This window comes from Chaetodon auriga, chromosome 13, assembly GCF_051107435.1.
Source record: "Chaetodon auriga isolate fChaAug3 chromosome 13, fChaAug3.hap1, whole genome shotgun sequence".
NCBI classification, from domain to species: domain Eukaryota; kingdom Metazoa; phylum Chordata; class Actinopteri; order Chaetodontiformes; family Chaetodontidae; genus Chaetodon; species Chaetodon auriga.
Genome location: NC_135086.1, coordinates 6,825,933 through 6,846,267, shown reverse-complemented (window position 1 = coordinate 6,846,267; position 20,335 = coordinate 6,825,933). Strand labels below are relative to the sequence as shown.

At 44.3% G+C, this 20,335-nt stretch overlaps 1 protein-coding gene across 3 annotated transcripts in view; it reads left to right on the top strand.

The window, feature by feature from the left end:
• Nucleotides 1–20,335, top strand: part of LOC143330157 (partitioning defective 3 homolog B-like) — a 186,221-nt gene that overhangs the window by 85,916 nt on the left and 79,970 nt on the right. For 2 of the 3 annotated variants that reach the window (XM_076746438.1, XM_076746437.1), the window contains exons 15-19: nt 3,232–3,337; nt 3,548–3,678; nt 7,541–7,585; nt 16,850–17,065; nt 19,935–20,157. In XM_076746438.1, coding sequence (XP_076602553.1) covers nt 3,232–3,337; nt 3,548–3,678; nt 7,541–7,585; nt 16,850–17,065; nt 19,935–20,157 — 721 coding nt within the window. The remainder of the gene's footprint in view (nt 1–3,231; nt 3,338–3,547; nt 3,679–7,540; nt 7,586–16,849; nt 17,066–19,934; nt 20,158–20,335) is intronic. The other variant, XM_076746439.1, reaches the window with a different exon arrangement.

Sequence of the window (20,335 nt, the reverse complement as noted above, 5' to 3'; positions counted from 1 at the left end):
CCATTGAAGCAGCATCAAAGGTGGGCACATCATTTGTAGTAAGTTCAGCAAAGCACCGAATAAGTTTATTAATCATAAAAAATAAACAATGTCTCTGAGATAAAACAAACTGAAAACAAACATAAACAAAACAAATATTGCCATCTACACTGCAGCCTTAATTAGAGACTACTCTGCCCCTGTTTTCGCTTTCATTCCTCGCCCCGGCTCTCTCTCCATGCTTTTATTTTTCTCTCATGTTTCTCAAGGTTGTTCTGCTTGTTTGTTATCGCTCAGCTTGGCCTGCTGTAAAGAGTTATTTTAGTTCTTTGTGCTTCATTTCACTCTTTCTCGCTAACTGTATCTGCTCCAACCTCCTATATTATCCATGTGTGTGTGAGTGTGTGTGTGTGTGTGTGTCAGTGAGTGCGCTTATTTGACTGTATACCTGCTTGTGTTTTCCTCTTGTTAGCCTGCATGTGTGCCTGTTAAAAAGTGTGTATTTGTGTGCGTTTGTTTCTGAATGATACCTGTGCCTGTTTAGAAACGTGTTAATGGCTGTTGTGCATGAGCGTGTGTGTGTGTGTGTGTGTGCGCGCGCGTGAGGGTGTTGGTTCAGGGATTGTTGGCCACTATAAAACAGTGTTGATTTTGTGTGTTTACATTGAATCTGGTAAACAGTTCTGACCTTGAATACACTTTGCTGTTCAAATTCACCCCAGCTACATACACACACTAGTGTGTGTGTGTCTCTGTGTGTGTGTGTGTGTGTGTGTGTGTGTGTGTGTGTGTATGTACAGTAAGCACATTTCTCAGGCTCTGTGAGTTGTTGTGAGCTGATGTTATCGGTTGGAGTGTATTTGTGTGTGTGTGTGTGTGTGTGTGTGTGTGTGTGTGAGTGAGTGAACTAATGAAGTATTTCACACACTGAATCCATTTCATTTGGCATTGAAGTCCAAATGAAAATCAAGAATTTCTTCCCTGCGCTGATGTGTGTTTCTGCAGAAGAATAAATTGAGTGTAACGATCTCTCCATATGTATTTATGCAGATGTGTTATTTCTGTATTTATAGATCTTTCTCTTTATCTCTTCACCATCGCTGCACTTTTTCCTTTTCTGTGCACTCCAGCCGGGCGAGTAATCAAACTTTATTTTCAATTACGATTTTGGCTTCCAACTATTGTGAAAGCAAGATAATCGATAATACACATCACATATTAAATATAGGTATATATATTCATTATATCATGTTTTTATTACATATTATTAAGACACTTTTTTGTTCGTTTTTCAATTGAATTATATTTAAAAGTCAAAGGAATTCACTGTTAAAAAAGTTTTTTGAGATCTTGACATGACATCATTTTTCATATGCTTAGCTAAGCATTCTGCCAAAAATCAAAATTGCTTTGGGAGGACGTTGTTTTTGGAGCCTGCTTGTATTAAAAGTCACAGTCAGTTCATCACTCTTCGAATTGTTGATGTAAGATCACTCGTCAGGCAAAACAACCTGGACTCTGACCAGAGAGTTCAGCATCTTTTAGTGACACAGGCCCTTGTTTTTAAGATTTCATTCTGAAAATGTAAAGGGAACCATCTTAAGCACTTAAGAGAGCGAGGAAGGGGAAAGGAAGGAAGAGATGGGGTGTAATAGAGAGGGATGATTAGGCAGACATGTTGTAGACAAATACAGACGGAAGGAAGAAAAAGTTGAATGCAAAAGAAGTGAATTCATCTATCTGTTACTGGAGCAAACTGCTATTGATCTGTCATCCACACAGCAAATGCCTTTTTCTCTTCAAAGGCTGGCAGTCGGCTCGTGTGTGTGTGTGTGCGCGCGTGTGTGTGAGGTGAAAGAAGAATGGGCTTTTGACAGTTCAGCTGATTAAGGTGCTGGCAGTGAGGAGGAGGGAGGAAGTTTGGGGAAAAAAAAGGCAGAAAACTGAGTGGGAGATAAAATGATTTATGGGAGATCTGAAAGGAGAGATAAATGACAGCCAAAATATCAGATCGCGAGAATGGGACCAGAAGAAAAATAAAGCAGGTGATTAGTATAGAGAGGGCGAGCGAGGGGGGGGGGGGGGGGGAGAGAGAGATGAGAGGACGAGATATCTTCAGACGATGCTGTTTTCCTCTCCAGCATCTCTACTTTCAGTCACATGTGCGGATGCAAGCACACAAAGGACACGCAGTGAAGATTGTGCAATAATCCCGGCATGCGTCGTGTGGCAGCTCTTCGCTCTGAGAAGTGATGACTGCATGTAATTTGTGCTTGGGTGGATGGCGCGTCCGTGTATGGAGTTGTCATAAACTCGTTTATCAAGCAGACGCAGCCGTATCGCCGAGCTACATCTGCAGGAAGAATTCTGTGGATGTGGAGCAGCTGCGTTTGCTCTGTGGGTTTCATCCTCTTTCTGTCTCCTTTGTTTTTCCTCATCCAACCGCTTGTCTCTCTCTCCATCTTGCTTCATCTTTCTTTTGTCTTCTCACTTTAGTTCCTATTCTCAAGACCTTTGGTCAGTGAAGCTTCAGTTTAAACCCACTTTTTGGACATGTATGGAGTTTATAATAACAAACCAACAGTGCAGTCTGTGTTTGGTTAAAGTGTCCCTCCACACGTTATTCCAGTATCAAATAATCACCTTGTGTCGGCTTCAAAGGTGGCTTCGTGTCACCTGTCTGGGAGGTCAAAGTGTCAGGATATCCTCAGACTGCTCCTGTCAAGCTCATGAGCAGACGGTCGTGTTGGTGTTGGCCAGCTGCTTTTTAATTGGTCAGAATAGCTCTATCCCTCCGCATTCATTGGCTAGCCTGTTGAGCCGACCTCTGCCACAATTTGTTCATCTGCTTTAGGACGTAGCTACCTTGTGATTAACAAATCAGTGAGATCCAATCAGGGTAGAGGCAGGATGTGTCCTCCCCAGCTCCACCCTCTTGTCCAAGTATTGCCACTTCTGGCTCCAAGAAAGCCAAGATGGTGACGGCCAAAATCCCAGACTCGAGGCTTCAGAACGGTAGCCCACAAACCAATGGACGATGTCCGAGTGTCCGCTGTTCTTAACACAGTCTGTGGCTTTGTTTGGTGAAGTAATGACTGTTCACTAGTAGTATAAACTGTAACCAGAATGAATTTAAGCAAACCACAGCGGCTGCGCTCCAGAAAACATGACCATCTTTCTGATTTGCTGCATCACATCACCACTTCTCCGATCCTCAGTGCAGACATTTGTGGGTTGTTTTTTGCCTTCCAGTGACCAATGGGAGTTGTTCTCACATGGACGAGGAAGAGGACGGTGAGCTGTGTGGACATGAAGCAGAGTTCAGCAGCTCTACCCAACACTCATATCTACAGGAAAGGTGGGTGGTGGTGGACAATTGTTTGACGAGCCTTCAGTTTGCATGTTGTCTGCATGAGGTTTCGTTAGAAGTAAAATCAACTACATTTAAAAAGACACAGCGACCAGTAACAGATCGGAAGGACTTTAAGAAGTAATAATAAGTGCACTAACTGTGTAAAGGCTCTGCCAAAACATTGTCTGAAGTGACCGTCTAATCAATTTGTTCCAGGGAAAACTCTCACATCTCTAGCCCGGCTAAGCCCCAGTCTCCTGCACAGAACCAGAACCAGCGGCAGTTCCAGCATGTTAAAGCCTCCAAGAGCATGGACCTGGGTACGACTCAGAACCAGCAGCCCACTGGTGGGGAGATTTTACTCTTCATATGCTCTGCATGGTGGCTGCATGTGTCTTTACCTCACAGAAAACTTACTGCTGATGCATGGCTGCTGCACCAAAGGCATGCTCCTCAAAGCCACATGCGGGCTGACACCTCTGCACACATGCACCTGCGTACTGTCCAAGCACGCACACACTCACAGCTACACATGTAGGTGGGGATTTCTGCCTGTTGCAGGATGTCTGCGATGTGTCTGCGTGTTTGCGCTCTATGTGCTTACATGGATGGGAAAATATGTTATCTGATTGGTCGTCCTAATGTGGTTTGGTATGTTTTTCTGTCATCACAGTAACGCCTACATTTCTGTGTTTGCATGTGTTGTTGCTGTTTGTATGACAGCACAATGATGTTACCCATTTGCTCAATTGATCAAACGATTTGTTCTGCAGAAGACAGGTGTAGATTGCAGGTGACACTGAGGATGTAAATGTTAGGGCAGAGATTGAGGCAGTGGGAGAACGTGGAGAGACAGTTGATTGTGTCTTTACCTTGCTGTGGTTTTCTCTCTTATAACTTCAGCTCCAGAGGCTGGACAACACTCTGACCTTCCTGAAGGAATGACAAGCCGTGACACTCGTTTGTGTATAAAAAACCCAACTACTCTGACTTATTTTTCTTAATGTCCGACAAAGACAGCAAGAATGGGTCCCAAATCGTGTTCGGCTTCATTACGGTTTTTATTGATGCCAAAAAAACCATCAGAAAGGCTTCTGCAGCCACTGTGATCCCGCTTTCCACGTCAGCCTCGTCACCTGTTGCTCCCTGATTGCTGATATTCTGATGTGAGGGTGCAGTGACATTTCAGTGATTGTTAAGAAGTCAGCTTTAGAGGTGTGTGTGTGTGTGTGTGTGTGTGTGTGTGTGTGTGTGTGTGTGTGTGTGTGTGTGTGTGTGTGGAGTGGGCTTTGTGCATACATACATCTGTGTAATATGACAGTGGATGGTGCCGCTCAACAAAAGCTTATTGTTTCAAATGTCACTTCCCTCAGTCCTCCTCCTCACGCCGCACGTGTGCGTGAGAGAGGAAATGACAAGAGAGTTGGAGACTGTTTGAATAGTGCAGACGTTGTACTGAATAGCAGTGTGATGGTATGTGCTGTATATCTTGGTGTTAACCTCCTTTGTGTTTTCACACGCTTGATCTTCACTCAGTTTTCGACACACATTTCATTATTGCTTGAATGGCATGATGTGTTTTCATTGCCAAACTATCGAGGAGCAGTAATAACAGCTTATTCACAAATGTGTTTTTTTTTTTTTTCGTGGTTTCTTTACTGACAGCAGGGGAACGGGATTTAGCTAAGATTAAGATGTTGTGTTATATCCAGAAATATTGTGAAGGGGAGGACCTTACATCTTTGGGGATAAATGTTATCCCTGTAGTCTACCCTGAAATCCTTCTAGATCCCCCTCTGCTGTTTTTTCTTATTCCCAGCATGCCCTCTGTCTCTGTAAAGTTCAGGGGAAGAACTTCCTCACATATCACAAGCAAGACAGGAATGCCACAGCTAGGAAGGTGTACACAATTTCAGAGCTGGATGAGGGTGAGATGTAATGCCAGAGTCATGTTATTGCTGTTTCACATCAGATAAAACAACAACAACAACAACAACAATAAAACAGGTTTTATTAATTAGAACAAATTAGACACAATTCATGTATTTAAATGAACATTTTAAGTAAGCTGCATAGCGTCACGTTCAGAAAGAAGAAGAGAGGGTGGCCCTTCAACTCAAACTCTTATTGGCTTGTCTGTTTTAAGCAGCAGAGTTACTTTTGACACACATGCAGACACACAGTAGCCATCATAATTGGTATCATCTGAATCTTCCATTTCATGTGCCCTTATAGTGGAATCCAAAATGTAAAGCCGGAGCAGCACAAATTAGTGGCAGAGTTACTCCAAAGGTGCTTTCAAGTACTCATTAAAATGTTCAAATCAGGTGGTATCACACAGGTTAGGTGACTCCGCCATCTTGGACAGCACTGACTGAGTTTGGTTTGAGTACGAATGACGAGTGAAGCTGGCTGCCTCCTGCGTTCTCGGGCTTTCTTACCTTGATTGGACAGCACTGACAAACAGTTGAGACTGGAACAGGCTGCTGCAGAGCTGCTCAAATGAAGACAGGATACATCTGGCTTCAACATCTATAAATGTAGAGAGATCTTATTTTTGACATTAACTACATTTACATGCACAAAATATTCCAAATATTCACAATTTTGTCTTATTCTGAATTATAGTGGAGTATTAGTGTGCACGTTAACACACTCATTGTCACGGAAGCATAACTGTATTTGTCCTTTGTAATTTATTCCTTCTCAGGCTAAACGAGAAAGCTCTTTGTTATTGTTTTCAAACCTTCCAGCTCTTAATGTCTGTAAATAGTGTCACCCAACTGCCGATAATACTGTATAATTACTGCATGTCATAATTTTAATCAGTGTCACAGAAAGTGCTTTGTGCATTGTGAGAAGTGCATTTTCACAAAATGTAATAAGCAGTACAGCTGAGGTACGAGTCCGTGCTGTGCTTTGGCTGTTGTGTCTGTGCAGAGAAGGAAACAGAGACAGAAAACATTCTCAGCATTTCACTCGTGGGTCAGTTACATAATTTCATTTTTATTTAATTTGGCCTGATTTCATTTTCCAACACCACCCAATTAAAGATTTAAGAATAATTTAAGATCAGTTCCAAATGATGAACTCCCTCCCAGGTTTTTTCTGTCCCCTCTCAGCGTCTGTCCCGCTCTTCATCTTCAGGTTTTGTCCTTATTCTTCTTTCGCAAGTATGAGCAACGTCAGTGCTTTAACTGGGTTTATTGTTCAACGTATGTGTCTGCATGTTGTGTCTTTGTGAGACTCTTTCTAAGACGCCCCTGTGTGTGTCACACACGTGGCATCTACAGATATGCTGAAGTAGGCTTACACACACACACACACACACACACACACACACACACACACACACGCAGTTATCCACAAACTGCTGGGCTGCTGAAGCAGTCCTGTTGATTCACCGCAGACAGATGCCGTCAGACACACACATGCAGCTAGAATTACGCTGTAGGCTTGGTTTTCATTAGAAAAGTATTTGCTGGGAGAAGCCATGTCACTGCTCGGTTTTTGTGGTGTGTGTGTGTGTGTGTGTGTGTGTGTGTGTGTGTTTGTGTTTGAGTGCTATCAGTCAGTGTGCTCCTCGTTGGCATTGGCCTGCCTTGTGGCTTTTGAAAGGAGGCAGAAAAAGCAAAAGGCAGACTGGGGGAGAGGTAGAAAGTGAAAGGAGGATTAACAAGGAGCAATGATGGAGAGTGTGGTGATCAAAGGAGGGGAAAAAGGGAGGAGAACACCGCTGGATGATATCAGTGTAACTGAAGACAAAATGAAAACATTGAGAAGAAAAGTGAGGGTAAAGGGCAGAAGGTGAAAGGGATAGGTCGAGGGGAAGTGGCAACAGGAGAGAAAGGGGAGAAGAGGCCGATGGAGAGAAAGGAGGGTGGATGACAAATGAAGTGAGAGAGAAGGGAGGAAGGGAAATGACTTCAGTAGCAGCGAAACTGACTTAACATCACAGGAAAAGCCAGCAGCCGCTCCACCATCTTGCAGAAGAAGGCAGAATAATAGAGGAAGAGGTGAAGCTGAGAGGAAGGCAGGGTGGAGAAGTGCAGTGAGATTTAAACAGGTTTTAAGTTTTAGAGATAAGGAGCACGTGGACGGCTGTTTAACTTTTGTACATTTAGTCAGGCACAAAAAATCAAATGCAGAAGTCAAGAGAAGGGAGGAATCTACAGCAATGTAAGTTAACATGTGTGTCCTTTATTTCAGTGGCAGATGAGAGCAACGTCGGATCGCTGGGCGGAAACACTGCAGGTGAGACAAATACAGACAGGGGACAGAAATACTGTTTCCGTCCCCTCTCTCCAGTCACTTTTACATACACTTCACTTCTCCTCCTGCATCCTGCCTCGTCCGTCTCCTACGCACTTTGCCACACTCCTCCCTCTAGAAGAAGCCCCTTGATTTGTTTGAAGTGCTGATGAAAGTAAGATTTGCAGAAGGCCTGCAGAGAGAGAAGGGCCGACACTATGGCCGCCTCTTAAAGACGCACGGTCGAGCTTGTACTCAGAGGCGAGAGAGAGAATGAGAGAGGACACACCGATGCTTCAGAGCCCCTCACCTGAGTCGCCTGCGCACACACTTTAAAAGTTGAACGCCGTACTTTTCTTTTTCACTTTGCCTTGAAGGTCTCCCCCATTTCATTTGCAGCTGCTCGAATGTCAGAGCACTCTACTTCATGCCTTTATTGTGTGCGCGCCTGTATTGCTGTCTGCCACTTGATTGTTGTCAATCAGTCCAGCCTTTTTCCGCATTCTGCTGCGCCTCCATTTTTACATGCTGGTATTGACTTTTATGTGCTGGGTCCATGACCGTTATGAAGGGAGCGAGCAAGGCGATACAAGGGGAATAAAAGACAAGATACGGAAAGAATGCAAGGCAGAGTTTAACATTTATTTTATTAGAGTGAAACCCTAATAAAACGACTTCTTCTAACAGCTGGACAGATGGAGAAAACATCTTTTTTTCTGTCTTTAGTTTCAGTTTCTCATGAAGCTTATTGCACCTGTAGTCCAGAAAGCATGTCGCAGAACTGGGGACAGTGGTTAAATGTGTTCTGGACAAGACGTAAAAAGGAAGGCAGAGGTACAGGAAAAGAGGCTTAGCTCAGAGGGATTGAAATGGTAAACATGAAGAGGTAAGGCTTTTTGGGAAGGAGAAAAAAAGAGATACTGTACAACTGTGCTGTCGTAGACTCTGGCTGCTCTTCCACTGGAGGTTTCCAACACATAGCTTTGGATGGTCAGCAAACTGAAACCGAACATCTGCTGTTTTTGTCAGCTTTTATTAACTACGACGACATTTACGTGGCCCTGTTCGCTGTCAGGAGACTGTAAAATGGAAAGACCTTGAATTAGGATGAATTGGTTACAGATGTAAAATGGAATTAGTCTCATTGTCAATTATTTGTTTTCCAGCACATTTTCTGTCGTTGACAGAACTGAGAGAAAGATAATAAAATCTTGGGAAATGCAGCTGGTAATTTGGGATGAATAGTACAGTATTCTAAGAAAGTGATGCGCAGTGAACCTGGAGTTTCAGTGGCTAACGGAGGAATACGAGTCAAATTGGGTGCGTTAATGTATTTTGTTCAGCTTGCACTCCTTTATTGAGCTGCTCTGTAGGCTTCAGCTTGTTTTTGATGTGTGTATCTAGAACATGTGCTGCAGAGCAAAAATAGTTTATAGGATCTGCCCTGTCCTGTAACTCTGTTTTTATTGACTGAAATCTAAGACAGGGACGGACAAGATGGCAATTTCAGCAAGTTTAGCCCAGTCATTGTGTTTACTGCTGCCTTATCTGTTATCACTGAACCTTAATTGACCTGAATTTTAGGTTGCAGCGATGCGTGAAAGTTGTGAAAACTGTTTTTAAACCCGCAGATTTCACCATAGTTTCCAGCTACTTCTGCTCTCCCCAGTAATATGCCTGTTGAACTTTCGGTAAAGCCTTTAAGGGCCCCTATCTTTTTCCCCTGTATGATTTCCAGACTTTTTTTTTTACTGAAGCCTATTTACACATTCTCTGTACCTGTTGCTTGTCAACGTGTCTCCTGTTTTATAAAGCCACACAGCCCAGAGAGCTGTTAAAGAGAGTGTGCACCTGGCAAGCCACAGCTTTTTCCAACCCACTTTCCTTCGCTCTAATGTATTTTTTATAACTGAAATGCTTCCAGCAGCCCTGCACCGAGCCGTCAGACAGCTGCATGGACTTGAGAGGGGGGGGGGGGGGGTGTGTGGGGCGGGGTCCTGGGAAGTGAGGAGTTTAAAGACAATGACTTCTGGGAATGCTGTTTTCACTTCCAGAAGCGGTCTTTGCCTCCACACCCCAAGAAACCGCTGGGCACCACAAGTGCACATTGTGTCACACGCACGCGCGTACACACACACACACACACACACACACACACACAAAACTATTACTGTTATGGTAATGTAATGGTAATGGAAAGTCTCCATCATCCTGTGGAAAGTATGAACCTTGGAAGATTTCATATTATATTATAATTTTGCAGAATCTGAGATGCAAAGTGACGGAAATTGGAGACCTTATTACAAAAGTGTGTGTGTGTATGCGTGTGTGGAAACCTTCCCCAAAAGTAAGCGAGTGTGTGCGTTTTTGTGACTAAATGCTTTCCCTGTGCGGAGGTGCTGAGCAAATTTTTTAAACTCCCCTCAGTAAATACAAAAAAACCACTTGACATTAGCAGATACCGCGAAAACTCCTCCGCTCAGCACTCCACTTTCTAAATATCAACACAGAATAAGAAACCATGTAAACACCCTACTTGAGTGTGTGTGTCAGGCGCTGTCGTCTGACGTCTTCGTGGTGACACTGAGAAACAGGAGCTCAGTCATTCTGATGATAAATCAAATCAGCTGTGGAAGAGTGAAGTCCTGAAATACAGCTACAGCGACAGGATGGATGCTTCAGAATAAATCACAATTAGAGATCTTTCAGTCACTGTCGTAATATTCAGCAGAGCCACGCACACGTGAACGGTACCGCGGTGAGAAATGGAAAGAAAAACATTATATCGGCCCGTATGTGGACTGATTCTCTCCTCGAGCCCCTTTAAATAGGACAGTACAGGCGAACTGCTGACGGGACATAACACAAACGGTTGCAGCTGTGTTTCTTTCGCTGTGTTTTCCTTTGGTGATGGGGACAGCCCGGAGCTCTCTGTGTGTGAGCGTGTGTCCCAGAATCAGCGTAGGAGAGATGTTTCCTTGTGAAAATAAATGGCGAGGAGCAAATATCCACAGGAATGATGAAGAGCTTGACGAGGGAAAGGGAGAAAGTGACGGCCTGTGTGTGTGTGTGTGTCTGTGTGTGTCTGTGTGTGTGTGTGCGCACGTTGCACAAACGTCCTCATGCACCTCTTAAAACGGGCTCTTAAATGTGTGTGAAGGTGTTTAATAGGCGTCCTAACACAGGTCCTTTTTAAAGAAGTGACGGCTGGTAAAATGGTCTCATTGTGTGCAGTTACTCCCATCTGTCTATACTTGCGAGGACACACTCACAAAACAGGAAGAGTTTCTCACCCGTTAACTTGTATTTTGACGTTAGCAGCCACAGCGTTTGTTTGCTTTCGTTGTAGTTCTGTGTTTTAATATCTCTGCGTCGCCCTGTTTTGCTTCCTCCACCCACCGCCGGCTCTCGGTCACTCTCTCCTCTCTCGCTCCGTCTCTCCCTCACTGTCCTCCTTGCCAACGCCATTCAGGCTTAGAGGCTGACAAACAGTCAGAGGAGCTTAGAACGAACATCTCTCTGGAAGTGTGTGTGTGTGTGTGTGTGTGTGTGTGTGTGTGTGTGTGTGTGTGTGTGTGTGTCTGTGTGTGTGTCAGGGGTATATTGTGTTGCTGGGGGAGACTGGTGCAGTCCATTGTCTGAATCTCTCCCCAGTGGAACTTTGACTTTGACTACGACAGTCACACACTGACGAGACTCTGCCAAAACTGTGTCTTCAGAGAGCCACATCTCCCCGTATCCCTCCCTGTGATTGTCTCTTCATTCCTCTCATCTCTCCCCCCTCTCCCCCTCTCTCTCTTTTGTTCTTTTTTTCCATTGTTTCCTGGTATCTCTGGCTCTTTCAGACTTTGCTGTGGATTTAACCTGAGAGCCACCTTGTTAGACTGATGTGGATTGATGGATTAATTTGTCACAGGGAGAGTAGTGCATCCTTGTGTGTGTGTGTGTGTGTGTGTGTGTGTGTGTGTGTGTGTGTGTGTGTGAGAACGAATTCAAACAGCTGAACTAAGCAACCGCTGCTCGTCCACTCGTTTTTCTCATTACGCTTCATGTGCGCGTGTGCGTGCTTGATCCTGAATACCTTTTGCCTGCGCGTGTTTTTTTTCTTTTACAAGGTATCTGCCTCCGTCTGATGTGTTTAGCACACACTGTTTAGACTCACTGTATTTGGTGTGTGTACTCTTGGCTGCCTTTCTGTGTATTGAATGCCCTTTGACCCCTCTCCATCTCCCGCAGTAAGCCAATAAAGGTGAGCAGTAATCAGGAGATGGTCAGCGCTGTCGTTTCTTGCTGGTACAGCCATTCATCTCTATCAGGCTCCACACACTGATCACCGACACGGACTGCACTATATATTGTATGATGCTTGAGAGAGAGAGGCGAAGAGAGAGGGAAGCCATTTGTTTCTGTCCTGGACTAATCACTTACATTCCCTATGATGGATTCATTTTGGAGGAGTTTGTGGAAGAGTCTGCTTTTTTTTGTGGACAATAAAGATTCTGTCTGCTGTAACTCCAGATGCTGACTGGAGTTACAGGAAGCTACCGCTGGGACTACTTAGAAATTGATTTTAGTAATTTCCAGGTCTGAATGAATATGGAAAAAAACTAAAGAGAGTACAAGAGAGAGGGAGTGCCACCACAAATAACCAAATATTAAGCTTTTATTAAGCTACATAAGGAAACCATTCCTTCACGGCTGCGTTCATCCTGTTTTCTGTGGACACAGTGAATCTTTAAAGGTTGTTGCTGTTCAATGCAGCAGCATCTGCATTAAGCTCAGTAGGAAACCAGTAAACAGAGACATGAGGCTGAGGATGATGTCACATGTTGTTATGGTTTATGATGCCCGTTCAATTATTATGGAGCCCTGTGGGATAACAAAACCTCATTTCATCTGCTGGGAGATTGAATTGTAGAACACACATGTATCACATGTAAGAAACTTCCAAAGATCTCACAGCAGAAACACAAACCAGCGCTCAGACCCTCACTGATGGTTTCACAGTGCAGGTTTTCGCACCATATCCTGCTGGAGTAGCCGGTTTGGATAGTGAATTGTTTTTTCTTTAACTCTGTGCTGGAACATGAGGAAACTTCCAGTGATGGGACAGTGAGGGAAGTCGAATTCGAACACCGTCCGAGTGTGTATGATGTTGAGATGGAAAGCAGAAATTGAGTTGCCTCTCCTTAGGAGAGCTTCTGAAGCGTAATTGGGTGCACGAGAAGTTGTTGCTGTTGCTGAGTCCTGCTGGCTTTGTTGCTGCAGCGTGCTGCTAAGCTGCTCCTCGGTGTAATTTTGACTTTGAAAGTAGCCCATTGCCTTCCTGCCAACAAAATAGCCTTGGGATAGCTTGGCGTTCTCTTTCTTTGTGTTTTGTTTTTAATTTTTTATATCTTTTTTCCTCCTCCTCCTCCTCCTCCTCTCTCTCTCTCTGTCACTCCCATCCTCTCTCTTTCATTCCCAGGCTCTGTCTCTTTGTTTCTCTCTCTATAGCATCCTCTCACAGTGTCTGTTTTCTCTGCCAACCCCCCACTCTCGTATCCTCTCCCTCAAACCACTTTGTTACTCTTGTCTTGCTTGTTGTCCTTTCTCTGTCTCTCTCTCTCTGTCTCTCTCTCTCTGTCTTTCTCTCTCTCTGTCTCTCTCTCTGTCTCTCTCTCTCTGTCTCTCTCTCTGTCTTTCTCTCTCTCTGTCTCTCTCTCTCTCTCGCTCTCTCTCTCTTTAAAAGCAGCTTAATTCTATCATCTTACAGTTGGACAGCAGTAATTACATTTATGACACAAATCCTGCTACTCACAGCAAAATACTGTGTGTGTGTGTGTGTGTGTGTGTGTGTGTGTGTGTGTGTGTGTGTGTGTGTGTGTGTGTGTGTGTGTGCGCATGCATGTTCATCACTCAGTGTTTGTGTGCTTGTAGTTGTTTATCTGTATTTTCTTGTGTGTGTGTTTGTGTGTGTGTATACTGTTCATTCCCGGATAACCCAGCCTAGCACCACAAAGCTATTTATAATACTGTGTATTTCATCGTACTACCGAGCCCTGTGCAAACAGAAGTTTAGACTCAGAGGTCGCTGTCTGCACACATAGCATGTGTGTCTTCTGTGTTAGACCTCTCAAAATGACTGCAGTTACCCACAGACCCTTCCTCCAATCTCTGACTTTAAACGAAGAGCATCACATGCAGATCTCATATGGAATGTATTAATCTATAGAAAGCAAGTTGTGACTAAATGACCGGCGTGACTGGTGCGTACGAATCTAGACATGTCCTTTGAGCCTAAGTGCGCCGGATTATGAATTCAATGTAAGCGAAATGAAACCGTCAGATGCTGGTTTAACTTTGAGGGCGTCCGTGTTTTCAGAATGTTGTTGGCAACTGCAAACATGTTGGCTTTCAGGACACTGATTAGAGAGTGAATAAAAGGAATAATACATCAAAAATCCTGGACAATTCATGTTGAGTTTATTCATGCCTTTGGAGCCATTGGTTCAAATGTTACTGGCAGCTTTAATCCGCAGTCCTTAGAGTTTTCAAACAGTGATTTATCTGTTGAAGTGAGCACATGTAACCTTTCTTAAGAATACACACCACTCTCAACCCTCTGATAGATTTATTTCTGAATATGTTGTTTTTTTTAATGTTTTCTCTAAGACTGGAGACTCCGCTGTGCTCTTTGGCCGACGATCTGATGAAGTTTTTGCTATAGTTTGCTTCAGGCTGCTGGCCAAGGGTGCACAGTCTGGGAAATGATGAAGTTATCATTGGTCACAACAGATGCAGATGCTTCTTGGATCAGTACGCTGTCACGGCAGCTTGAAGAAAAGACCTGAGTGACTCATTGTAAAGGAGAAGGCACATTTGAAGGTTCAGTGGTGCAGAAACTCGGGCAAAAGGCGAAATGGTCAGTCATGTACTGACGTGTCGTAACCAAACTCTGGAGGCTTGAGTTAACTTGTACGCAGTGTGAGTTTCATTAATAAAAGTGTGCGTATCCTGCTTTTTTCGTAATCTTTTTCCGTCTTTATCTCCGCCAGACCTAAGACTAATCAAGCCAGTATTTTTTCTGCATATTTCTGATCATACGTCTGAATACCTCAGAGCTTCAGTGATTCACGATTTTTGAAAACTCTGCTTTATTGACTGCTCTGTTTTGCGCCGCCATTGACTGCTGACTCCTCTTAACCGGCTGGTCGGGGCCATAAAAACTCAACAACCTCTTCAGTTTTGAATCTTGATTTGTCTCTGGCGGTCACACTAATGTTGGCGGATTCTTCTGGTACCTTTTTCACTCTGACGCTAACATTTTACATTGCCGGTGTTTTGGATCTTGCATATTGTCTTTTCCTTTGTTCCCCTGCTCATTCACACACGCTGGACACTCTGTTCTCCGCCCACACTCCCACAGACACACCTGGCTGGGATCTGCACTCCACTGAGTGCGCTGCATTTTGGGTTTTACAGGAGGATGAGAAGCGCTTGTACAAACGTTCGAGTATCACTGTCATTCCTTCTAAATATCTTGTACAATTTCAAAGTTTGGAAATTTCATCCCTGCCATTGTGTGGAAGGGATGTAGACTTGATTCATGCGTGCGTAGTGGGTGGGCGGGTGGGATGTGGATTGTTGTGACAGCAGCGTGTACTACTTACAAGCACACTTATGTTAATCTTCTGTGTATCTGTTAAAGTGTATCCATAAAAAGCTAGAGAAGCAGACTCAGGCTTGATTCAGTATAGATTAATCACAAAACACTTGTTTAGCGTTTACTACCTCAGGGTGCATCTCACCGTCACGTGGACTGTGTTCATGGATGGGAGTGTCACAAGTTATGGCCCTGTCCATCTTCCTCTCCTAGCAGCTGGCTTACATTATGCATGTGCATACATTCAGTGTGTGTTATTACTCTTTGTGTCTGTGTGTGTGTGTGTGTTTGGTTAATGGTTGTTTAAATAGATGTGGAAGTCACATCAGCCCTCTCATCTCCTGCTTTTAGAAAAAAGAAAAAAAAAACACGCATAAGCACACACACACACACACACACACACACACACACACACACACACACTCACAAAGAGCAGTCGTGTGTATAGGGAATCATTAGCTAAAGTGATGCAGGTTTAGCTATCATGAATCACAGTGGCATCATATCGACAAGCCAGAGCCAGCAAGGAATCCAAAATGTGTGTGCGTGTGTGTATGTGTGTGTAAGGATTACCAGTATTTTGAGCTGGCAGCGAGCCCAGCCTTCCTCCCTTCCTCCCCATTTTTCTCTGTCTTCCTCTCTGCCACCGTGGTGTTCCCAGGAGGAAACTTAATTTGCTCTCTCCCTGTCGTCGTTCCTCCCGTCCCTTCTCTCCGCATCTCGCCCGCCATCGTCTTGGGTGGCGGTCGGTGGCGAACCAAATTGGAAGCACACATCACCTTCTCTGCCTCTTTTGTTTTACAATCAGCAATCCTCACAAGTGGTGGGAACATCACAGTGGGCTCGAGGCTGAACTCGGTCCAACTTCAGCAGTCAGCCTGTCATTCGCCTTGGCTGGGTTTCTGCAGCAGCATAGTAACAGTGGCTGGACAGTGTGCTTAAAGGAGAACATGCAAGGTTCAGCACGCCTCGCCTTTAGTTTCTGTGAGGCTTCGCAACTTATCTTCACGACACGTCTGATCTTTACCTCGCTCTCCCTCCAATACTTCCACCATTCCTCTGTCTTCTCATCCATTGCTGTCCTCTTCATCATCCTTTCTGCTGGATCCCTCCCTCCCTCAGTAATATCTCTCACGGTATACTTGTGATGATGGATGGAGAACCAGTAACAGTGAAGCAGACCTCACATCCATCACAAGCTCAACGACGGCATAGTTAACTGTATCACTGTTTTTCCTTTTTTTCCTGCCTCTGCTCTCCAGAGATCAGCCATGTCGCAGTCTTTCTGGATCTTAGCCAGTGTCTCTCACAGGCTTTTTAAACCAATCACAGCAAGGCACAGCAGGGCAAATCTGTTTGACAGCCTGGTCGGACCTGGGCAAAATTGTCTTTTGATTGTAGCTGCATTTATCATAGCAGAATTATAATTAAACTATATTCAAAAAGAATACATTGCTCCATAAAATATTAATAATAAATCTAAATTCTGGTTGCCAGCTAATGTGCTATAACCATACCGTGCCATGTCACCTGTGGTCCACCAAAACAAGCAGGCGGACAGAAACATGTCGTATGTGTTACCCTGATCTCTCTGTAATTCTGTCTCCCTCTGCCCTCCCCAGCTCCATCACCTCCTGTGGAACTCGGGCCTACCCTCGGCTTGAAGAAGTCCAGTTCGTTGGAGAGTCTCCAGACGGCCATGTCAGAGGTTAACAGGAAAAACGAATTCCTCCCATTCCACCGTCCTCGCCAAAACATGGTGAGGGGACGAGGCTGTAACGAGAGCTTCAGAGCAGCTATTGATAAATCCTACGACGGGCCACCTGAAGATGATGATGGTAAGGGATGAAGAAGCAAAGCAGCAGCGTTGTCCTACAATATGTGATTCAATATGTGGACTTTAGCTTTAAATATTCATCCAGGAGCTAAATGGTAGCTGCTTACTTTGTTTCACCAGAAGCTACGTTTCAATTCCCAGCTGTGTTATTAGCAGCAAACTCTTATCAGTCACCACCAGAGTAATGAGTCGGGCTGTTTCAGATCACTGCAGTCACACAGGATAGGACTAATAGGGCATGTCAACAGCACACACACGCCGTGGCCACATCTGTCACCATCTTTCGAAATGCTCAACACTTTGAGAGCTGCTGTTAATTGACAGAGAACAGTTCTGTGACGCGCGCTCAACGTCTCTTTCCATCTGTGTGTCTCTGCATTCGTACGCTTTCGCTCGGGCTTAAATCACAGTTTCACTTCAGCGGCGAATGTAAATTCTTATCAGCTGCAATCTGTCGGTTTTTGAGTGGTAGATTAGCAGGAAGGCGCGCGTTGCTAACGTTTTGACAGTGTAAGTGCACAGTGAATGTAGAGTCAGGGATCTTGTGTAGCTGCTGCATTGTGAGATGAATCCAGCTAATTCCACAGCGCTTCACAGTTTCCAGTGAATTTAGTTGTCAAGAGGACTATTCAGCAGTGGCTTTGAGTCACTGCCTTTGATGTCTCACGTCAGCTGGGATGGATTATTGTGCAGAATAGTTGTTTGTCGTCCTCTGTCTTTCTTCACATGCTGCGCTGCCGTCGCTCGTGTGTTACCTCACTTATGTTTCATATCTCTTCCTGTTTTTCTTTGTTTCGTGCTTCTTGTGTCTCCGTCTTCACACACCATCCCGACAAGTGGTGGGAATCAGATCAGATGTTAGCAAAACTGTGCTGGTTTGTGGTGAGTTCTGTGCCATGACAGTAAAGAAAACAGGCGTGAAGCACAAAATAGAAACCGTTCTTTTAGCTTTTGTTTTTAGCATCTGCTCGTGTTTAGCGTGGTAGAAGAAATACCATGGCCAATGACCTAATATGTTAAAAAGTAAAAATGACTCCTGACATGTTGTTGCAACCAACCAAACCGACCTTGATTCACCAAGTTTTCCATGTGTGTCAGAATGAACCAGTGGTCTGCACATATTCTTGTTAAACACGTTTGGTTTTCCTTTGCTGTTTGTTTTTGAAAACAAAGTTCTTTTTTGCACTGACTGACTGGTTTAGTTTACGCACATACGCACTCACATTTGTATATCTGTCCTTGTAAGGACCCTCATTGACATAATGCATTCCCTGGCCCCTTACTCAAACCTTAACCATCACCCGACCCTTAAAAACCAAGTCTGAGCCCTCAAACAGCCCTTTGAACGTCCATCTGAACGTGAGGGCCGGCCAAAATGTCCTCACTCCTGAGGTCTAAAGCTCAAACTGGTTCTCGCAAAGCTAGCTGTGCAATGTACGCATGCACAGACACACACGCACACACTCTCACGCACACAGTACATACAGTCGATGACTTTAACTGCCAAAAGAATAAAAAAAGAAAAAGTTTCATAGAGATATCTGCTGCGGTCATCTTCAATTTTTAAATCCTTATGGGATGAATAACCAGGTCCCTCACACACACACACACACACACACACACACACACACACACACATGCACACACACATGCACACACACACACACACACAATTGCGATTCCATTCTGCTGCTAGACAGTCTTTGTAATTAAGGCTGAAGTGAATATCCACACGAAGTTAAATCTCAATTGAATGAACTAATTTGGTTTTGTTATCTTATAAAATCTGACAAGTATTCTGAATGTGTGTGTGTGTGCGTGTGTGTTCACATGTGTGTGAGATAATTGTAATTCAAGGCCAAGCCTCCAGTCTGTCGAAGAAGCAATGAGGCGTCGCAGTTTATGCTTTGAATGTTTATGCTTTCTTATTTCCCTGTAAAGTTAATAAATCTGCCAGTGAGACGAGGTTTGGTGTCCTGTGCCTGTGTGCATGCGGCCTGTTCGTTTTTGGGGATGTGCACCGTTGTGCGCTTTTTGTTGGTCTGCGTACTTGTGTTTGTGTGATGACCTCATATGTGGGCTTCACTGTGCTGCGTTAAGCTGTGGGATTTTGCAAATGCTACTTGATTTTACTGTTTTCATGAGTCATTCTGGCAAAGCGCGTTAGCTCAGTGCCGAAGCTCTACGGTTGTACAGTATGTGCACTGGACCGCGCAACTGACTTCTCCTCCATGTTAGCTTGAAATTCAGGACACTGAAGACTCAGCATTATGTAAACACTAAATGATGATGAATTATCTGATGTCCTTGTTTGTGTCGAACCGGCAAAAAAGGGATTCGTTTTGGACGAGTGTCTGCTGAATGAATGAATAGAAACTATTGTTTGGATGTTTTGGAGTGACTCATTGATCAAGCCTGTGGTTTGCTGGGTCGTGGTTAGCATGCTAAATGCTCCTGTCATTAGTCATGACTGTCATTTGATGGTCTGTGACAAAATTGCTTCTTACCTTCGAACACATGGCGATGCTATGACATGAACTTGGACGTACTTATGTCACGTGTTGGTTGGTTTATCCCTGCAGGCCAGTAAGTCTAATAGATAAAAGTGGGATTAGTCGGTTTTACCTTTAAGTTGCTTTAATTAGGATTTCAGTGATAAATCTTTATCGTGTGTCTTTATCACTTCCATAAAGCATCTCATTGGTAATCTTAAAGAGTTTATTACTTCAGTTTAAGTCTAACACAGTGATGGAAGTGGAAACAGCCCAATGAGATTATTTTCCTTTAAAACTTTCTCTACTCTGTTCTCCCTCTTCCACACACCAGCTCTAATTCCCACCTTTCTCCTTTTCTTAACGTGCTCCCTATAGATGATGGTTCGGAGCCGAGTTCGGGCCGGGACACCCCTGCAAGTAGTTCATCCCGCCAGGGAGGGGGGGATCGGATAGAGGAGAAAGGCAAAAAGGAGAAGAAAAAGAAAGCGAAAACAAAGAAGAAGGAAAAGAACAAGGGGAAAGGAAAAGAGAAGAAGAAAGCAGAGGAGCCCGAGGAGTCGGAGAAGAAGAGCAAGAAAATAGGCTTTGGCCTGCTGAGGTTAGTAACTGTGTGTGTGTGTGAGAGAGAGACAGAGAGAGCGAGAGAGGAGGAAGTTTTTGTTTTTAATCTGGGTCGGCTCGGGTTAGCTGCGGCTCAGGAATTAGAGCGGGTCGTCCACTAATCAGAAGGTCGGTGGTTGCAGACGGCGTGTCAGAGTGTCCTTGGGCAAGATACC